The 15,804-nt window shown below is 38.3% G+C and overlaps 1 protein-coding gene across 2 annotated transcripts; it reads left to right on the plus strand.

Moving 5' to 3' along the window:
• Positions 1-2,138: 2,138 nt before the first annotated feature.
• On the plus strand, positions 2,139-15,707 carry LOC116287030 (uncharacterized). 2 transcript variants are annotated; one of them, XM_089034720.1, is made up of 9 exons: positions 2,139-2,265; positions 3,067-3,527; positions 4,071-4,188; positions 5,147-5,272; positions 6,888-6,962; positions 7,247-7,472; positions 8,212-8,278; positions 10,101-11,512; positions 15,293-15,707. In XM_089034720.1, exons 2-9 carry the CDS (start codon positions 3,123-3,125, stop codon positions 15,447-15,449), a joined length of 2,586 nt encoding a protein of 861 aa, XP_088890846.1. In that variant the 5' UTR covers positions 2,139-2,265; positions 3,067-3,122; the 3' UTR covers positions 15,450-15,707. The 2 variants fall into 2 exon arrangements, with proteins under 2 accessions (XP_088890846.1, XP_088890850.1); XM_089034724.1 differs by lacking the exon at positions 2,139-2,265 and adding an exon at positions 2,516-2,755.
• The last annotated feature ends 97 nt before the right edge of the window (positions 15,708-15,804 follow it).

The following is a 15,804-nucleotide window of genomic DNA, read 5'->3' on the forward strand; positions in this document are numbered from 1 at the left end:
CGTCGTATGGCAGTGCGAAGCATTTACGGCTACGCCAGAGATTTCGACCCCGACACCGCTATGCAGAGACTAATCAGGGAGCTTTGCCGAAGCCTAAAGGGAGAGGTTAGTCGGCCCCTAGACCATGTAAGATTAAACTCTTGCTATGCTTAGCGAAGGTTGCTATCTTTCACTAGCCACTACACTCATATGATCGCCTTGCTCCATGTGGGAGGCCCTTAGAAAGATTATTAACGAAAATCTATTACTTAGACATGCGCATGAGTATTATAAGATAAGCAAATGCAAACCAATGAATAGACCTATCCCGAATTCGCTTGACTGACCACGAAACAATGGTTTGAAGTTGAGACTGAACTTGATTATTTTGTTCATCAAGTTCAACCTCGACTTGAAACCATTGTTTCGTGGCTAGTCAAGGGGCGGATCCAGGATTTTTTCAAAGGGGGGGTTGTAGCATTGATTGAGGTACTTGTTTGACGGGAAAGTAGCACAGGGTTCCCAAACGGAAGTAGGTCTTATGGTAATGATTATTTGCTGCAGGCGAGCATAGTTGTTTCAGGTCCCACACACGGTGTATAGAAAAAAAAGCGAGCGAAATGTGTTCGGCACCCCTGTTTTAATAAAACTCGCAATGCTGTTGGTGTTGTCATGAAATAATGATAATAATAAAAAATCACGATGGCTTAATTTTTCTTTATTTAATTTAATTTTTAATCTATTTCTTTATATAGAAATATTAGGACCATACCTCCAAACATCGAGTGCTGAAGCGCAGTATGGCAGCGCGAAGCATTTACGGCTACGCCAGAGATTTCGACCCCGACACCGCTATCCAGTGACTAATCAGGAAGCTCGGCCGAAGCCTAAAGGGAGAGGTTAGTCGGCCCCTAGACCGTAGATGATTAACCCCTTGCTATGATTAGCGAAGATTGCTATCTTTCACTAGCCACTACACTAATATGATCGCCTTGCTCCATGTGGGAGGCCCTTGCGAAAATCTATTACTTAGACATGCGCATGAGTGTTATAAGATAACGACAAATGTAAGCCAATGAATTCTTGTGGTGCAACTAGATAACTCAAAATCCCTTGAGATATATATAAATAACAATGAAACAGCCGGCGTGTCAGTGGTTGATCTAACGCAAGAAAAGCTAATGAGGAGTGCTTAGTTATCGTTACCAACATGGCGGGTTTAACATTCAGCCCAACCCGCTGACCTGAAATAGTGACGTAGAAATGAAGTTAGGTTTCATCATAGTTAATAGAGGGGAATGGTTAGGGAACCTATTGTTATCAGGTCTTTGTTCGCTTGTGAAGTTGAACCGGTCTTGACCGTGCAATATGTTTGATTTATGCTCATCCGAAATTGCAAAATAAGTAAACATAAACTTTGTCTATGGGATTGTTGGGGAATATTCAAATATCTCTTAAAAATCTTTAAGTATTTTGAACAAGCTGCCAAAAGAAAGATTTTGGCCTGTTCACTCAATGTTCAACAATGGTCAAACAATGCTAAAACAAAGGATTGTGCACGGTCACGCTTGAAAACAAGTGAACAATAATAACCTATAACAATAGAATTTCCAAACCATTCCCCTCTATTAACTATGGTTTCATCAAACACTCCATTTGCATGCTACAGCAGTGCCAGGGTCTGATCGACCAAGGCTCGATACTCAGGCGAAATACACCGTCAACCAATTATACTCGGGCATCCTGTGGAAGACGGCTAGCTGGTCAAAGAAAATGCTACTGCGCGTGCGCGAATTACGTTATTTGTCGCTTCTCATGCCTTCCTCTGTCATACCTCTGTTATGATGTCCAGAGAAATGGGGGAGGGGAGGGTGCTGAGGGATTCGTCCATCCCCCTTTCACTCAATAAGAAATTCTAATTGAGTCAACAAACTGTAAAACAGCTTCCGTCAAAGTAAAAAGGTTTGACACAAAAGTTTATATTTTTACTGATGTTCCTGCCCTATGAAGCTCTAAATCGCAGATTTTTACCTCTTCTTAGATACGAAGAGCCGATAGTTTTACCTCTCTCCACAGCTTGACCTATAATGCCTTGCGTGCGTTGTTCAACAGGACATGATTGACCTCACGTCAAATCTCGTATTATTGGATGTGTTTGTGTCACAGCTTTCTAACTAATATGGCAATCCACCAATCCACAGTGGTATAGTTAGCTGTGAAGTTACTGGATAATTTTGTTGTCCCAATATATCTTGGCCATTGGCATCACATCGAGAGCACCCATATGTACGTATTCACGATCATATCCTTCATTATCTTGTTCAATCGTACAATGTTTAGTTTCAAAAGAAGCGGCGCCAACATAGAACAGCTCGAACAAAATATCCCGGAATAATTTTATAGTTTTGCTTCCATTATCAGAGAAAGCCATTCCCTTGATGAAACAATAATGATTTTGAAATATTCCTGATTTATAAAGTAGTGTCAGATGTTGTGGATGTAAGTTTATCTGCTAAACTGCAGCGATGTTTGTTGAAGACATTGTTAAACATTGACTGGTCATGTCGCTTCGAATTAAAATATGTCACTGATGTGTAAACTTATAGTTTGTCTTTGGATGCGATTTGAAATCCAAGCATTCCAGCTACGACCAGCAGTCTATGAAAGTTAGGCATTTATTCTTGAACTAAGACGATTTATCACGACAGAATAAGGAAATTATTGATGTTAGTGAAACCAATGGAAGTGTTTTAACACTGCGAGAACTAAGATTCTTGTAAGTATACTGCGTTACAGAAGAATTTAATGGTAGTATAGTTTAATGGTAGCTTCGTGACCCCGAAGGTATTACAAGATTTAGGATCAAACATTTCAAAGTTCATTTCATCAACAAAGTCTCGTTAAACAAAGCCGGATTATGAATAAAAATATATTTGTCGTAAAGGTTTTTTTGGTACGGCGTTAATCATTAAGTCAGTTAATATAATTAATCTTCCAAAATACTTTACATATTTTACGTTACATTATCTAGAATATTAACGTACACCTAGAGCCGTATCTTGATGTGGTATTTGTTTTGTTTTTTAGCACGGAATTCAAGTCTATAGATCTGACTAGCAGAACCTAGCAGGCTAGGGAGGATCATGTTTGCTTCTGGTTATACTGATGACTCTACACTGCCTTCAAGCACTTTAGATAGTGACACAGATAGCTCAACTCAATCCTTTTCATCTTCAAACGAGAGTCTGGACCAAAGCTTGATTTACTTTAATCAATCTTGGCCTTTATCGAGGGATAAGACTGCAAGTCTCGATCAACTCTCTTGTAAAGTTAACAGCTATTCATGGTGGAGTGACTTAAAGACAGTTAGCCGAAATGGCTCAAATGCCAGCACCCCCCGGACAAGACCAGATGCCAGCACCCCCCGGACGAGACCGGGTCAAACAGCAGCACGAGGGTGTAGTCCAGATGCCTCTGCACTGTACAGTAACCCTACCAAACACTATAACCCATCAGTATCTGGACAACATGCATGCCAGGAAATGTCTGTACGTATATGGGTATAATATAATACAGTTGACTCTCTCGTACTCGTAAGCGAGAATCTTGGAGTAAGAAGTGTTCACTAAAGGGAGATGGTCGTTTAAAGAGGGTTAGTTGTCTGTGCTTGAATGGTGTGGGGAAGGGGGCGGGGTGTGACATTTGTAAGCTGATTGACCAAAATGAAATATGAGTTTGATTGATGACCAAGTGACCGACCAACCGACTGATTGTCTGTCTGCTCGACTTATATCGACTCACTGATTGACCTACTGACCGATCACAACTGCAACATCAATCTACTGACGGACTGCCTGTCTGTCTATCCACGTCAATGACTGACTGCCGACTAACTTACACACCGACCGAATCACTGACAGACTATAAAATCACCCTGCTTCCTCTGGGCGACCTGACTAACAGATTGACCTAGTAACTAACTGACACACATATAGATTGAAAGAGTGACCGAATAGCTGACTCACTATTTGAATCAATTAAATGACCAACTTCGTAATTTAATCAGTACTTTGTCATATCTTGTTACTAAGGACTACCGTGAGTGGGCTAACACCTATCTTCAGTACTCTCCACACAACACACTCATTACTGACCTATCCAGGGACCTGGCTGATGGAGAAACACTGTTATACTTAGTACAAGTACTGCGTAAGTAATTCGTTAATCTACCTGTATAAGATAACCTAGTAATAACAACGCGAATGATGACGCGCGCTACCTCTCGGTGCTGATTGGTCGAAATGCCTTTGCAGAAAAGAGTATATATATAAAATTAATTATTTCGCTGTTGTATCACAGCGTGGGACAATCACAACAGAGCTAGGCTCCAAATTAAGTGAAAGTCCAAAGATCAAATTAGAATTTAATAGAAGTTGATTTTTGAGGAGGGAGGAAAACCAGAGAACCCAGAAAACCCTCGAAGCACAGGAGAGAACCAACAAACAACTCTACTCACATGCGATATTGAGATCGGCAGGACTCGAATTCGGGCTGCATTGATGAGAGGCGGCGCATTAGCAGCGCACGCCACCAGTGTTCCCCTTGATATTTTTGCTCTTGATATTTTATTTTTCGTGCGCTCTGAATTAATTTGGAGTGTTTGTTTACCTTTTACTGATTACCTCATTTTATTTCGCCTAATTCCTTTCCTTCCTTTCCTTTCCTTTCCTTTCCTTTCCTTTCCTTTCCTTTCCTATAAATCTAAATTAAGAGGGAACGATCAAATTGAAATACCATACATCCCCAAAACAGACTTTTTCAGGAGTAGCTTTTATTACAGAGGGGCTAAGATGTGGAACTCTCTCCCCTCTGAAATTAAATCTGCTCCAACAAAGAATGAATTTAAAAAACGTCTGATGAGATGGCGTGCTGTCAGTTCTCAGTAGGATTTTTCTCTTTGTTATTTAAATCATTTCTAATATTTTTCAACTTTTTAGGATTATATATTTATATTTTATTAATCAATAACGACTTCCATGTAAAGAAGTTTTATACTTATGGAACTATCGTTTTCAAATAAAGGTGTGTCTGTCTGTCTGTCTGTCTTTCCTTTCCTTTCCTTTCCTTTCCTCTTAATCAAAGACTGAATAATTTCAATTGATTGTAGTTGGTGTTACCTTGTACCCAGTACACATCAAACCAGCTCTAGATGTACAGAAGATAGAGAACACCCAAATATGCCTGGATGTGCTAGCAAGACACGGCATTCCAGTAAGCCATCTTTCAGCAGAAGGTATTTTGCGCGCATGCGTGACTCTGTCTCCCTTCGTCGCCCGCCATTAGCGTCGAAGCCATTCAGCTCCTCTTGGAACGATATAAGAATATGGCGAAAAACACTACTGATTTCTGCTAGAGAATTGGATTTAAATAGTGCACTTCCGGTTACGGTGGCTTTGAAAGTCGCTCGCCTTTCAAAGCCATCGATCGTAACCGGAAGTGCACTAACTGAATACGAGTTTGAAACGGAAAAAATAGTGTGCGAGACTTGGACCAAGTCTACCTCAAAACAGGCTTTCAACTCCATATTTCTTCCAACTGATCTTAGAAAAAAATTCTAGCCAATCAGAATCGAGAACATTTGTAAAACTGAGGTGTCACTTTTCCTCTGGAAATAATGGATTTACAGGACAACAAATGAAGAAACTTATAGTTGCTTATAAGCACTTGATAACAGTGATATGATAACTTTTATTGCTTCATGAAACTTCAGTTTTGTAGTGACTTCATTTCTACGTCACTATTTCAGGTCAGCGTGTTGGGTTGCATGTTAAACCCGACATGTTGGTAACGATAACTAAGCACTCCTCATTAGCTTTTCTTGTTAGATCAACCACTGACATGCTGGCTGTTTCATTGTTATTCATATATATCTCAAGGGATTTTGAATTATTTCATTGTTATTCATATATATCTCAAGGGATTTTGAATGATTTAGTTGCACCTCAAGAATTCATTGGCTTACATTTGCCGTTATCTTATAACACTCATGCGCATGTCTAAGTAATAAATTTTCGCAAGGGCCTCCCACATGGAGCAAGGCGATCATATTAGTGTAGTGGCTAGTGAAAGATAGCAATCTTCGCTAATCATAGCAAGGGGTTCATCATCTACGGTCTAGGGGCCGACTAACCTCTCCCTTTAGGCTTCGGCCGAGCTTCCTGATTAGTCACTGGATAGTGGTGTCGGGGTCGAAATCTCTGGCGTAGCCGTAAATGCTTCGCGCTGCCATACTGCGCTTCAGCACTCGATGTTTGGAGGTATGGTCCTAATATTTCTATATAAAGAAATAGATTAAAAATTAAATTAAATTTTAAAAAAATGAAAAGAAATAAAGTATAAAGAGACGAGCAAAACAAAAAAACACAAAAACAAAAAAACACACAAAAACAAACAAACAAACAAACAAATAACAAACAAACAAAAAAACAAAAAAAATAAAACAATAAAACAAAACAAAAACAAAACGAAACAAAACAAAACAAAAACAAAAAACAAACAAAAACAAAAAAAAATACAAAATACAAAAAAACAAAAAAAAACAAAAAAGAAAACAAAAAAAAAAACAAAAAACAAAAAAAAAACAAAAAAAACAAAAAAAACAACAAAAAAACAACAAAAGACAGTAAGCAAAAACAAAAAAATTCTGATTAATCTGCACTTTTCCGTGTCGAATCTTGGTTAAGTGTTAGACTTGGGTAATGTGTCGCATCGCTATATTGGGAGATGCTGGAGATAACTCACTAGAACTGAGTAAACGCCTCCCCTCAATATGAGCCCTGATCATTATGGTCCCTTCTACACCAGGTACTGCTCTCGTGTCTTAAAGGCTGTTCTTTTACCTTCTTCAGATATCGTGGAGGCGAACCCCAAGGTGACATTAGTCTTGTGTAAACATCTTGAACAGCACTTCGGGTCTAATCCAGGTAACGCCTTTAAACTAAACCTGGTTCAGATTCTACATCCCAGTTAAATTTAGTGGGAAGAGAGACACTCTGTTGAATCTCTGGTAAATCCACTCACTATATGAACCAAGTTCAAAATGATCTTCAGTTCAACTTGAGGTTAAACTGAAACTTAAAGAAGCATCTCGTATTCCAGCGAGAAAAGTGGCGGTATGATAACCTATATGTACTTCTTTGATATAGTCGGCACTAATCGTCGTATTAAGTAGTCACGTGATTTTAGGAATTCTGAACTTCTACTGTAGGTTCTCCGCAAGGAACATCGGATTTGATGACTGGCATCAGTAGACGAACACCGTCCCCTAGAACTAAACAAAGATCAAAGTCACCCACTGTCACTCTACCAGTCGGCGGTCACGATACACCCTCTCCACCAGCGACAAGTAGTCATCCAGTGATGGACATCGAAGATGTTGCTCTGCTTGACTGGGTGGGTCAGATGACTGGACAAATCGTTGCTGATTATAATAGGTAGTACATGCGTATCATTCACCCTGTGACGTAGTGAGGCACGCGTTTCCAACACAGTTTACAGTTGCAACAGATTTTCTCTACACTGCAATACACCAGATGGTGTGGGGCTATATGTATATATATATATCTCATCTCTTTTCGGTATTGAACTATCAGTATTCATTATTGTCTAATATTATGCTTAGTTCCTGGTGTAACATCTCTTCAATCAACTCCTTCTGACGCTCTAAGTAAGACTAGTAACGACATCGTGGTACATGGAATTGTGGGTCTGAAGTCAAAATCAAAGCTCTTTCATGTCACGTCTCCAAAACACAGTCTTACAGCTCTCTCTCTCTCTCTCTCTCTCTCTCTCTCTCTCTCTCTCTCTATATATATATATATATTAACCAGTCTTTTTAAACTTTGTCAAGGCGAACAAGATGCACGCGCGGTGGTTATAGGAGCTCAAAGTTAGGGAGATTCCATATATACTTTAAAATACTAAAGATCCTACTAGTCTTCCTAGATCTTTTGAACAGATTGAATAAAGCTCATGTCTTCGGCGGCCATTTTGTCTATCACCTTATCTTACAGTGATAGGCCCCTTAGAAATACACATGCTAATGCAAAACTATCGGTCGCTATTCTAATTGGTGGAATTACTTAGTTTGACCCGGACCGGGTTACTATAGGTGTGTGCCTATCATGGTGTGCATATATGCGCTTCTAATTGTATTCTTATTGGTTCAATCAGTTTGCAGGATGGCCATATCTTATGTTTACTGATAAACAGGTTGACTGATGGAGCCATACCTGATGTGGTAAGTACCAGTTAGATGATGCATGTTCTTGTATACAGGATATAATACTGTCCATCCCTCATAGAGATATAAGCCGAGTAATGTAGACTCCTTATGAAGGCATGCTATACTAAATATATGGAATGATTATCCAATGACAAGAGAATATGAAGTAAGAGAGCATATCCCTGTGACCCATGAAAGTTTCTTGAAAATCTATTTTTAGCTCCACGCGCTAGTCTGAGCTATTTTAGCATGCGATTCCTCATTGGTCAGATTGTAGTGACGTCATGGGTACACAGTTGACAAAACAAACTTGTCATACAGTTGACAAAACAAACTTTATTCAATTTGACGAGAAAATGTGTTTAGAGGAATTCCTTGAGAAATTCTGAAAAGTTTTTGAAGGAATCTATAAACAGCATATGTAAAAAATACTCAGCTGAATCAAAACAATGGTCGCTCGATTGAGACTCATTCATTTTGGAGTTGATTGCAGTTATAGATGAGACTGTAAGTTATTCCACAATTATCCAACTAAACTGAAATACAGTAAAGATTGCTGTATCCCAAGAACACGTACTTCTGACCTGAACTTCAGTGTTTTCAAAATGGCAAGTTATCTAATGGACATCTAAAATGAAGGTAGATTGGACTCGTTTACGAAAGAGCCGGATTTTCGATGAACAAACTCGTTGAATTCACTGAGTCAAAAGTTTAAAAACTTTAAACTTGAGAGAAAATTTAGCATTTACTGTTGGAATCAGTTGTTTACCAGTAAAAAGAAGAGGTTTTAAGAATAGATAGCTGAAAACAGTCAAGGTGCTTGGAATGGAAGGATTAAACATAAAGGCACAAATACGCCGAACTGAGAGCATCTGGCGGAAAATATCGCAAGTAAAATGCCCTTCAATCAGGTAAAAATAATCTCTTTTTTATTAGTTTGAATCCTCAAATACTAAGTTTGATTCACTTTTTGTATTTGGCCGATGTCGTGATTGTATTTCTATTGTCTGTTGGGGACTTGAGAGTTTGAAAAGTTAGGAAAAACGTGTGTGAATAAATTGAATTGAATTGAATTGAACGTTGAGGCGGAGCGAAAATTCATGGTGCAAAATATGAAAGCAAGTTCTGGTCTTAATAGTCAAACTTTTTCATTAATTCACCTTTTCTCAATGGGCAATGTCTTTTGCATAAAGTGACATATCGTATTTTGGCAAGCTAAACATATTGAATAATTGTGAAAAATCAATTCAGATTTCAGAGCCTCTTGTAGTTTTTTCCTCTGTGAAAACAGAAATTTTTCTTCGGTACATTTCGGTGCAAGTTTGTTCTGATTCGTGTGTGAAACAAAATACTGGTCTTGTTCATCGTCTTCTAAATCAATTTAACTTAACTTAGAAAACACTACGATAAATGCTTTTTTGGCTGTCTTCACTATAGGTTTTTCGCTATTTTCATCGCATTTTTTTAATCGCAGTTTTCTTCCCCATGGCGTCTTCGCTGTTTTTAGCGCTTGTTCGTATGTGACTGAAAATCATCCTGATTTGATCTTTTTCGATGTTCTTTTACATCAATTGTTAAGTTTAATTTTTAATTCGTCTATGAAGAACACGCGATACTTTAATTATTTCAAAACTTGCATTTTTCTCGTCGGAAACTAAAAACATTTTCCGCTCGCATTGAAGTCACTACAACTCTGAGCAATCAGGAATCTCATGCTAAAAATAGCTCAGCCTTGCGCGCGGAGCTAAAAATAGATTTTCAAGAAACTTTCATGGTTACAGACCCATGTATGGGAGATGTGCTCTCTTACTTAATATTCTCTTGCCAATGATTATAGGTACTAGAATATGGTCTTCCATCGGAGAAGGTTAGCCTTGCGCTAATGTTTTCAGAAGACGAACTTGGAGTGACTTCTGATCTCTGCCCTGATGATGTTGTGAAACTGAACGATGCTAGTAAGATGTCATCCTTTTTTAAAACACTACACCAAGTCTTTCTAGAGCAAGTACAAGACAAGGAACATCACTTGAAAATAAAGAAAATGAATAAACTGGACAGGAATTCCAGGGAAATAATGACCCAAGAAAAAGAGGTGAATATCGAGTTGGTTCGTAAAGCAGATATCGTTCCAAGGAATTTTAGTGAAGTAGAGACTTTGAAGGAAAGTGGACGTTATTCAGATCCGAGTATCCTTAACCCTTGTATACGTAAAGGCGAGGAGGGTAGTTCGATACTCAATGCAGATAAAATGTCTCCTCGTTCTTCATCATTGGCCAAAGTTAGGTCAAAACGTCGTGAAATTTTAAAAGAAAGAAACTGTTCAGGAGAAAACAGGTTTTCTTCATATTTACAAGACAGTACTGATAAGAGACCACGTGATAATCGATTTTCCTATTACACTGAAGATACTAGTTATCGTCTTGAAGACCTATCCAACATGGACAACTCCTACAGAAGTTCATCTTCAACGTCTCTTCACCATCCCTATCATTCTGTTGACGTTTCTTTAAAAAACAGTCGTAATAAATCCTCACCTCATAGAAAAATAGATGATGTGCCTTGTTTTGATGAAGATTTGATGTATGGCCTGTTACCCAAGGACACAGTTTTCGATTCTGACGACTGGACATATTCTTATACGATGCCACACGCGTCAAAATCATGGCAAAAAGAGCGGGGAAATGCTCAACATCAAGTCAGGGATTTTAGAAATGAGTTACAACGCTTGAAAGAGGAATACTTTAGACTGATGAATATGAAAGCACTAGAAACATTCAGCCAAGATTCCTTTACAAAGACAGAGAAACCCTTCCCGCCTAAAGTGTTTGTTTCAGAGGAAGATAGCGGAATTTTAAATATAGATAATGTTGATTGTAGTTCTGTTGACAAAAAGGCAAATAAGTGCACAATTCTAACAGAAAAACTGGTAAAGAGATCTAGTCAAACCAGTTCAAGTGTGATGGCTTACATGAACGTAAAGAAAGGAACCTCGCCGCCATACAGAACCTGGTCCAAGTATGAAAACACTGACGGTGACAGATATCGTTATTGCTCCACCAAGAAGACTCTCAAAACTGACAGGAATACAACACGAAACGACGCCATTACCACTAAGGTGGCGCACTTGGCTGAGGTGGCTGTACGTAGCTGGAATGGGATGGAATCGATGAAGACGTCTGTCGAGTGCCGAGGCAAGGGGCAAACAGACGACGTAAAACAGGTTATCTCGGATTCTAACTCCTTAGTAAGGTAAGAGGAGAAAAATTTCTATAATATAGAAAGATAAGTCATACATGTTTGGTATATAGAATAAATACAAACTAATCTCGACTTAGTCGCTGCAAAATCGCCGAGGATTTATGCACTAAACAAAATTGCAAAAATGCGCGCTAGAAGGTCTTTCTCCGAAGGAGAATTTTGGTTTTAGTACTTTCATTTTTCGCGTTCAATTAATATTCATTCTCGAGAACCTCGTTAGCGAGAAACGAGCGAGAAACGGGTTCCCGCTGATGCCAAGGTGGCGGCCTCGGAAAGAAAACTGAAAATGGGTTTCAATGTCAAAAGCAACCAGCACCGGGTATAGTGCTACGACGGACACTAGAGAAAAACGTTTGCGCATGAGTGCATTTCAGCACGTTTTCTAAGAATTTTGAAGAGTTTGAGTGAGAAAATAAATTGTTTTCTCCGAGTATACAAAAAAGTTCGCGAGTATACTTTTGTCAGACCAAGATACTTTCTTAATAAACACAATATGAAAGAATTAGCCTTAAGTTTCAAACGTGGACACTTAGTTTTGGCATTTTGTGAAGTCCAATTTATCAGGCATGTTTGAAAGTCAAATTTACTTATGTTTTGACTAATTTGCATAAGGATTAATAGCATGCGCAGACGGTTTTCACTTGTGACGAGTAGGATGCATAAGTCTTGTGCGCATGCCAAGAGAATATGAAGTAAGAGAGCATATCCCTGTGACCCATGAAAGTTTCTTGAAAATCTATTTTTAGCTCCGCGCGCAAGCCTGAGCTATTTTAGCATGCGATTCCTGATTGGTCAGATTGTAGTGATGTCATGGGTACACAAGAGATCGGTGTAGTGACAAAGCAAGCTTCACGCAGTTGACAAACCAAACTTTATTCAATTTGATGAGAAAATGCGTTAGAGGAATTCCTTGAGAAATTCTGAAAGGATTTTGAAGGTATCCATTGGCAGCATATGTAAAAAAATACTCGGCTAAGACAACATCATTCAAGCTTGTTTTTAAATCAAAACAATGGTCGCTCGATTGAGACTCAATCATTTTGGAGTTGATTGCAGTTATAGATCAAAACTGTAAGTTATTCCACAATTCTGCACCTAAACTGAAATAAAGTTAATATTGTTGCATCCCAAGAACACGTACTTCTGACCTGAACTTCAGTGTTTTCAAAATGACAAGTTATCTAATGGACATCTAAAATGAAGGTAGATTGGACTCGTTTATGAAAGAGCCGGATTTTCGATGAACAAACTTGTTGAATTCACTGAGTCAAGAATTTAAAAAACTTTAAACTTTAGAGAAAACTTAGCATTTACTGTTGGAATCAGTTGTTTACCAGTAAAAAGAAGAGGTTTTAAGATAGCTGAAAACAGTCAAGCTGCTCGGAGTAGAAAAATTAAACAAAGGCACAATTACGCCGAACTGAGAGCATCTGGCAGAAAATATCGCAAGTAAAACGCCCTTCAATCAGGTAAAAATAATCTCTTTTTCATTAGTTTGAATCCTCAAAAACTAAGTTTGATTCACTTTTTGTACTTCGCCGATATTGTATTTCTATTGTCTGTTTGGGACTTGTTGAAAAGTTATGAAAAAAATACCTGAACATTGAGGCGGAGCGAAAATTCAAGATGCAAAATTTGAAAGAAAGTTCTAGTTTTAATAGTCAAACTTTTTCATTAATTCGCCTTTTCTCAATGGACAATGTCTTTTGCATAAACTGACACACCGTATTTTGGCAAGCTAAACATATTGAATAATTGTGAAAAATCACTTCAGTGCCTCTTGTAGTTTTTTCCTCTGTGAAAACAGAAAATTTTCTTCGGCACATTTCGGTGAAAATAGTTTTTCTGATTCGTGTGTGAAACAAAATACTGGTCTTGTTCATCGTCTTCTTAATTACTTTAACTTAAACTTTATTTACTATAGAAAACACCACGGTAAATGCTTTTTTGGCTGTATTCACTGTAGGTTTTTCGCTATTTTCATCGTATTTTTTATTGCGGTTTCTTCCCCATGGCGTCTTGGCCGTTTTTAGCGCTTGTTCGTATGTGACTAAAAACTATCCTGATTTGATCTTTTTCGATGTTCTTTTACATCAATTGTTAAGTTAATGTTTAATTCGTCCATGAAGAACACATGATACATTAATCATTTCAACTTTTTACTAATTTTGAAGGCATTCTTCTCGTCGGGAACTAAACATTTTTCGCTCTGAGCAGCAATAAGGGATCGCATGTTACAAATAGCTCAGGCTTGCGCGCGCAGCTAAAAATAGATTTTCAAGAAACTTTCATGGTTACAGACCCATGTATGGGAGATGTGGTCTCTTACTTAATATTCTTTTGGCGCATGCTCATTAGCGGAACTACATGTACTGTGTTTAGGGACTGTGCAATAATTATCGGGAGAGGGGGTTCTAAAATCCTCCAAATTGGGCTTAAATTGAAGCTAAACCTTCCCCTGTGCTAAACGCAAAATAACTTCTCACCCCTCCCCCTTTTGAAATAAAATAACTATCAACCCCCACCCCCCCCATGCATCGCCACCAACGCCAAAAGCTGGCAAATCCTGCCCCTGAGGGATCTTCTTTCTTTGAAATTTTTTGTTGGGGAAGCCAAGGAGCTTCTGTTTTTACCCTTGACATAGCATTAAATACATAAATATCGTCAACATAAAGCTAGAAGAATTATTACAAAGCAAAACAAAAAAGACATGACATAGGCAGTTGTCTTATATACAGTCAATCAATGTGGCATAACTTTACCACAGAACAGTATAGAAAGTTGAGACTGTTTTTTTTTTGTATTGTTCTTATTACAAAGGATACTCAGTTTATACATTATATTTCAACACATATGGTTTTGAGGTTGCACCTGTGACAAGTTGTGTCCTTTATACAGTAAAAAATACTAACAGTGAATGTTATATGCATCTTTTCAATTTTATAGTGAACAAAATCCCAAATTGACTTATGATCCCCCCTCTCCATATTGACCCCCCCTATTGATTTTAGAACCCCCCCCCCCCCTTCCCGATAATTATTGCACAGTCCCTTATAGTATTTTTGTTGTGGATCATAGTAAGTTTGCAGTGAAAATCGATTTAACACAATATGGAACTGCAGCAACATGAAGTCGCAATAGAAATAGTCGATCAAATGGACACTAAAGAACCGTAGAACCCATGCAGAACCAATACGAAAATTCTGCTCAATATGCCATCAGGTGATAGGTCCCACTTGCACTAACAGGTGACGTAACACTAACTCCCTTAGGGCGAGCAGTTTTGTCCGAAATATATAAAAAAAAAAACAGAAATGAAAAGAGCATCTCGGCATAAGTTGGAGACGGAGTTTCAGCTCATAATGAACGAAACAGGAGAAATGGCATTAGATATGAAATTGAATGTATTATAAGGACTCGTATGGGAAAATGTGCGCGCTGGAGGGCAAAAGTTTACCAGCCAACACTTTTCCCATACAAATCCTTGTAAGATATTTGATTTTATATTAAATGTCATTTCTTCTATAGTTAGCATCTAGAGCTGAACCCTCTTACCAAATTTGAGGGGCTCTTTTCATTTCTGGAGTTTTTAAGGGGAATGGGGTCACGTGACCTGTTAGTGCAAGTCGTCTATTGACCCCACGAGTAGCGGGCAGTAAGAGGTGGTGCATAAGCAGTGCACACGACTGACCCTCTTTTGCTTTGAGTGTGCTTAACCGATCGAATCTAGCCATTCAAACAAGAACGATTTCCTCTTCTCTTTTCTTTCAGTTCTCCAAAGAAGGAAACGCAAGAATCACTTGACAAAGATGATGGACCAAGACGAGTCAGCAGTCAAAAGTTCAGCGGTAGACAACTTTATGGTATGACTGCACTCGTCAGACTGAGCTCCAAGAAAGCCAATGCAGTGTCTGATACTGACAGCTAGTTAACCAACCAATAGTACTAAAGAACTTAATTTATCGAAAAAATGAAACTAAGTTTCTTCAAAATTTTCCTAAAACACTTCCAGGGTTAGGTCACAGTCGGAAGGCTAGTTTTTTTCTTTCTCCTGCCACCTTTAACGTTATTCTTGTCTAAATTTTATTAATCGTTTGTAAATTATTGTATTTTCAGTTGTATACCGCATCTCTTGTGTAAATGGTGGCGAATTTATTCAACTAAATGAAATATTCAAATAGTAAAATGGACTCCGGGATATAATATTCTGATATGATAAGAAATAATATGATTGCATGATATGATACTGTATGAACTACTATAGTGCAAGTGGCGTGGTCTTT

This window comes from Actinia tenebrosa, unplaced genomic scaffold, assembly GCF_029948245.1.
Source record: "Actinia tenebrosa isolate PJP-AT-01 unplaced genomic scaffold, QUT_ActTen_1.0 PGA_scaffold0__85_contigs__length_37466705, whole genome shotgun sequence".
In the NCBI taxonomy this organism is placed as follows: domain Eukaryota; kingdom Metazoa; phylum Cnidaria; class Anthozoa; order Actiniaria; family Actiniidae; genus Actinia; species Actinia tenebrosa.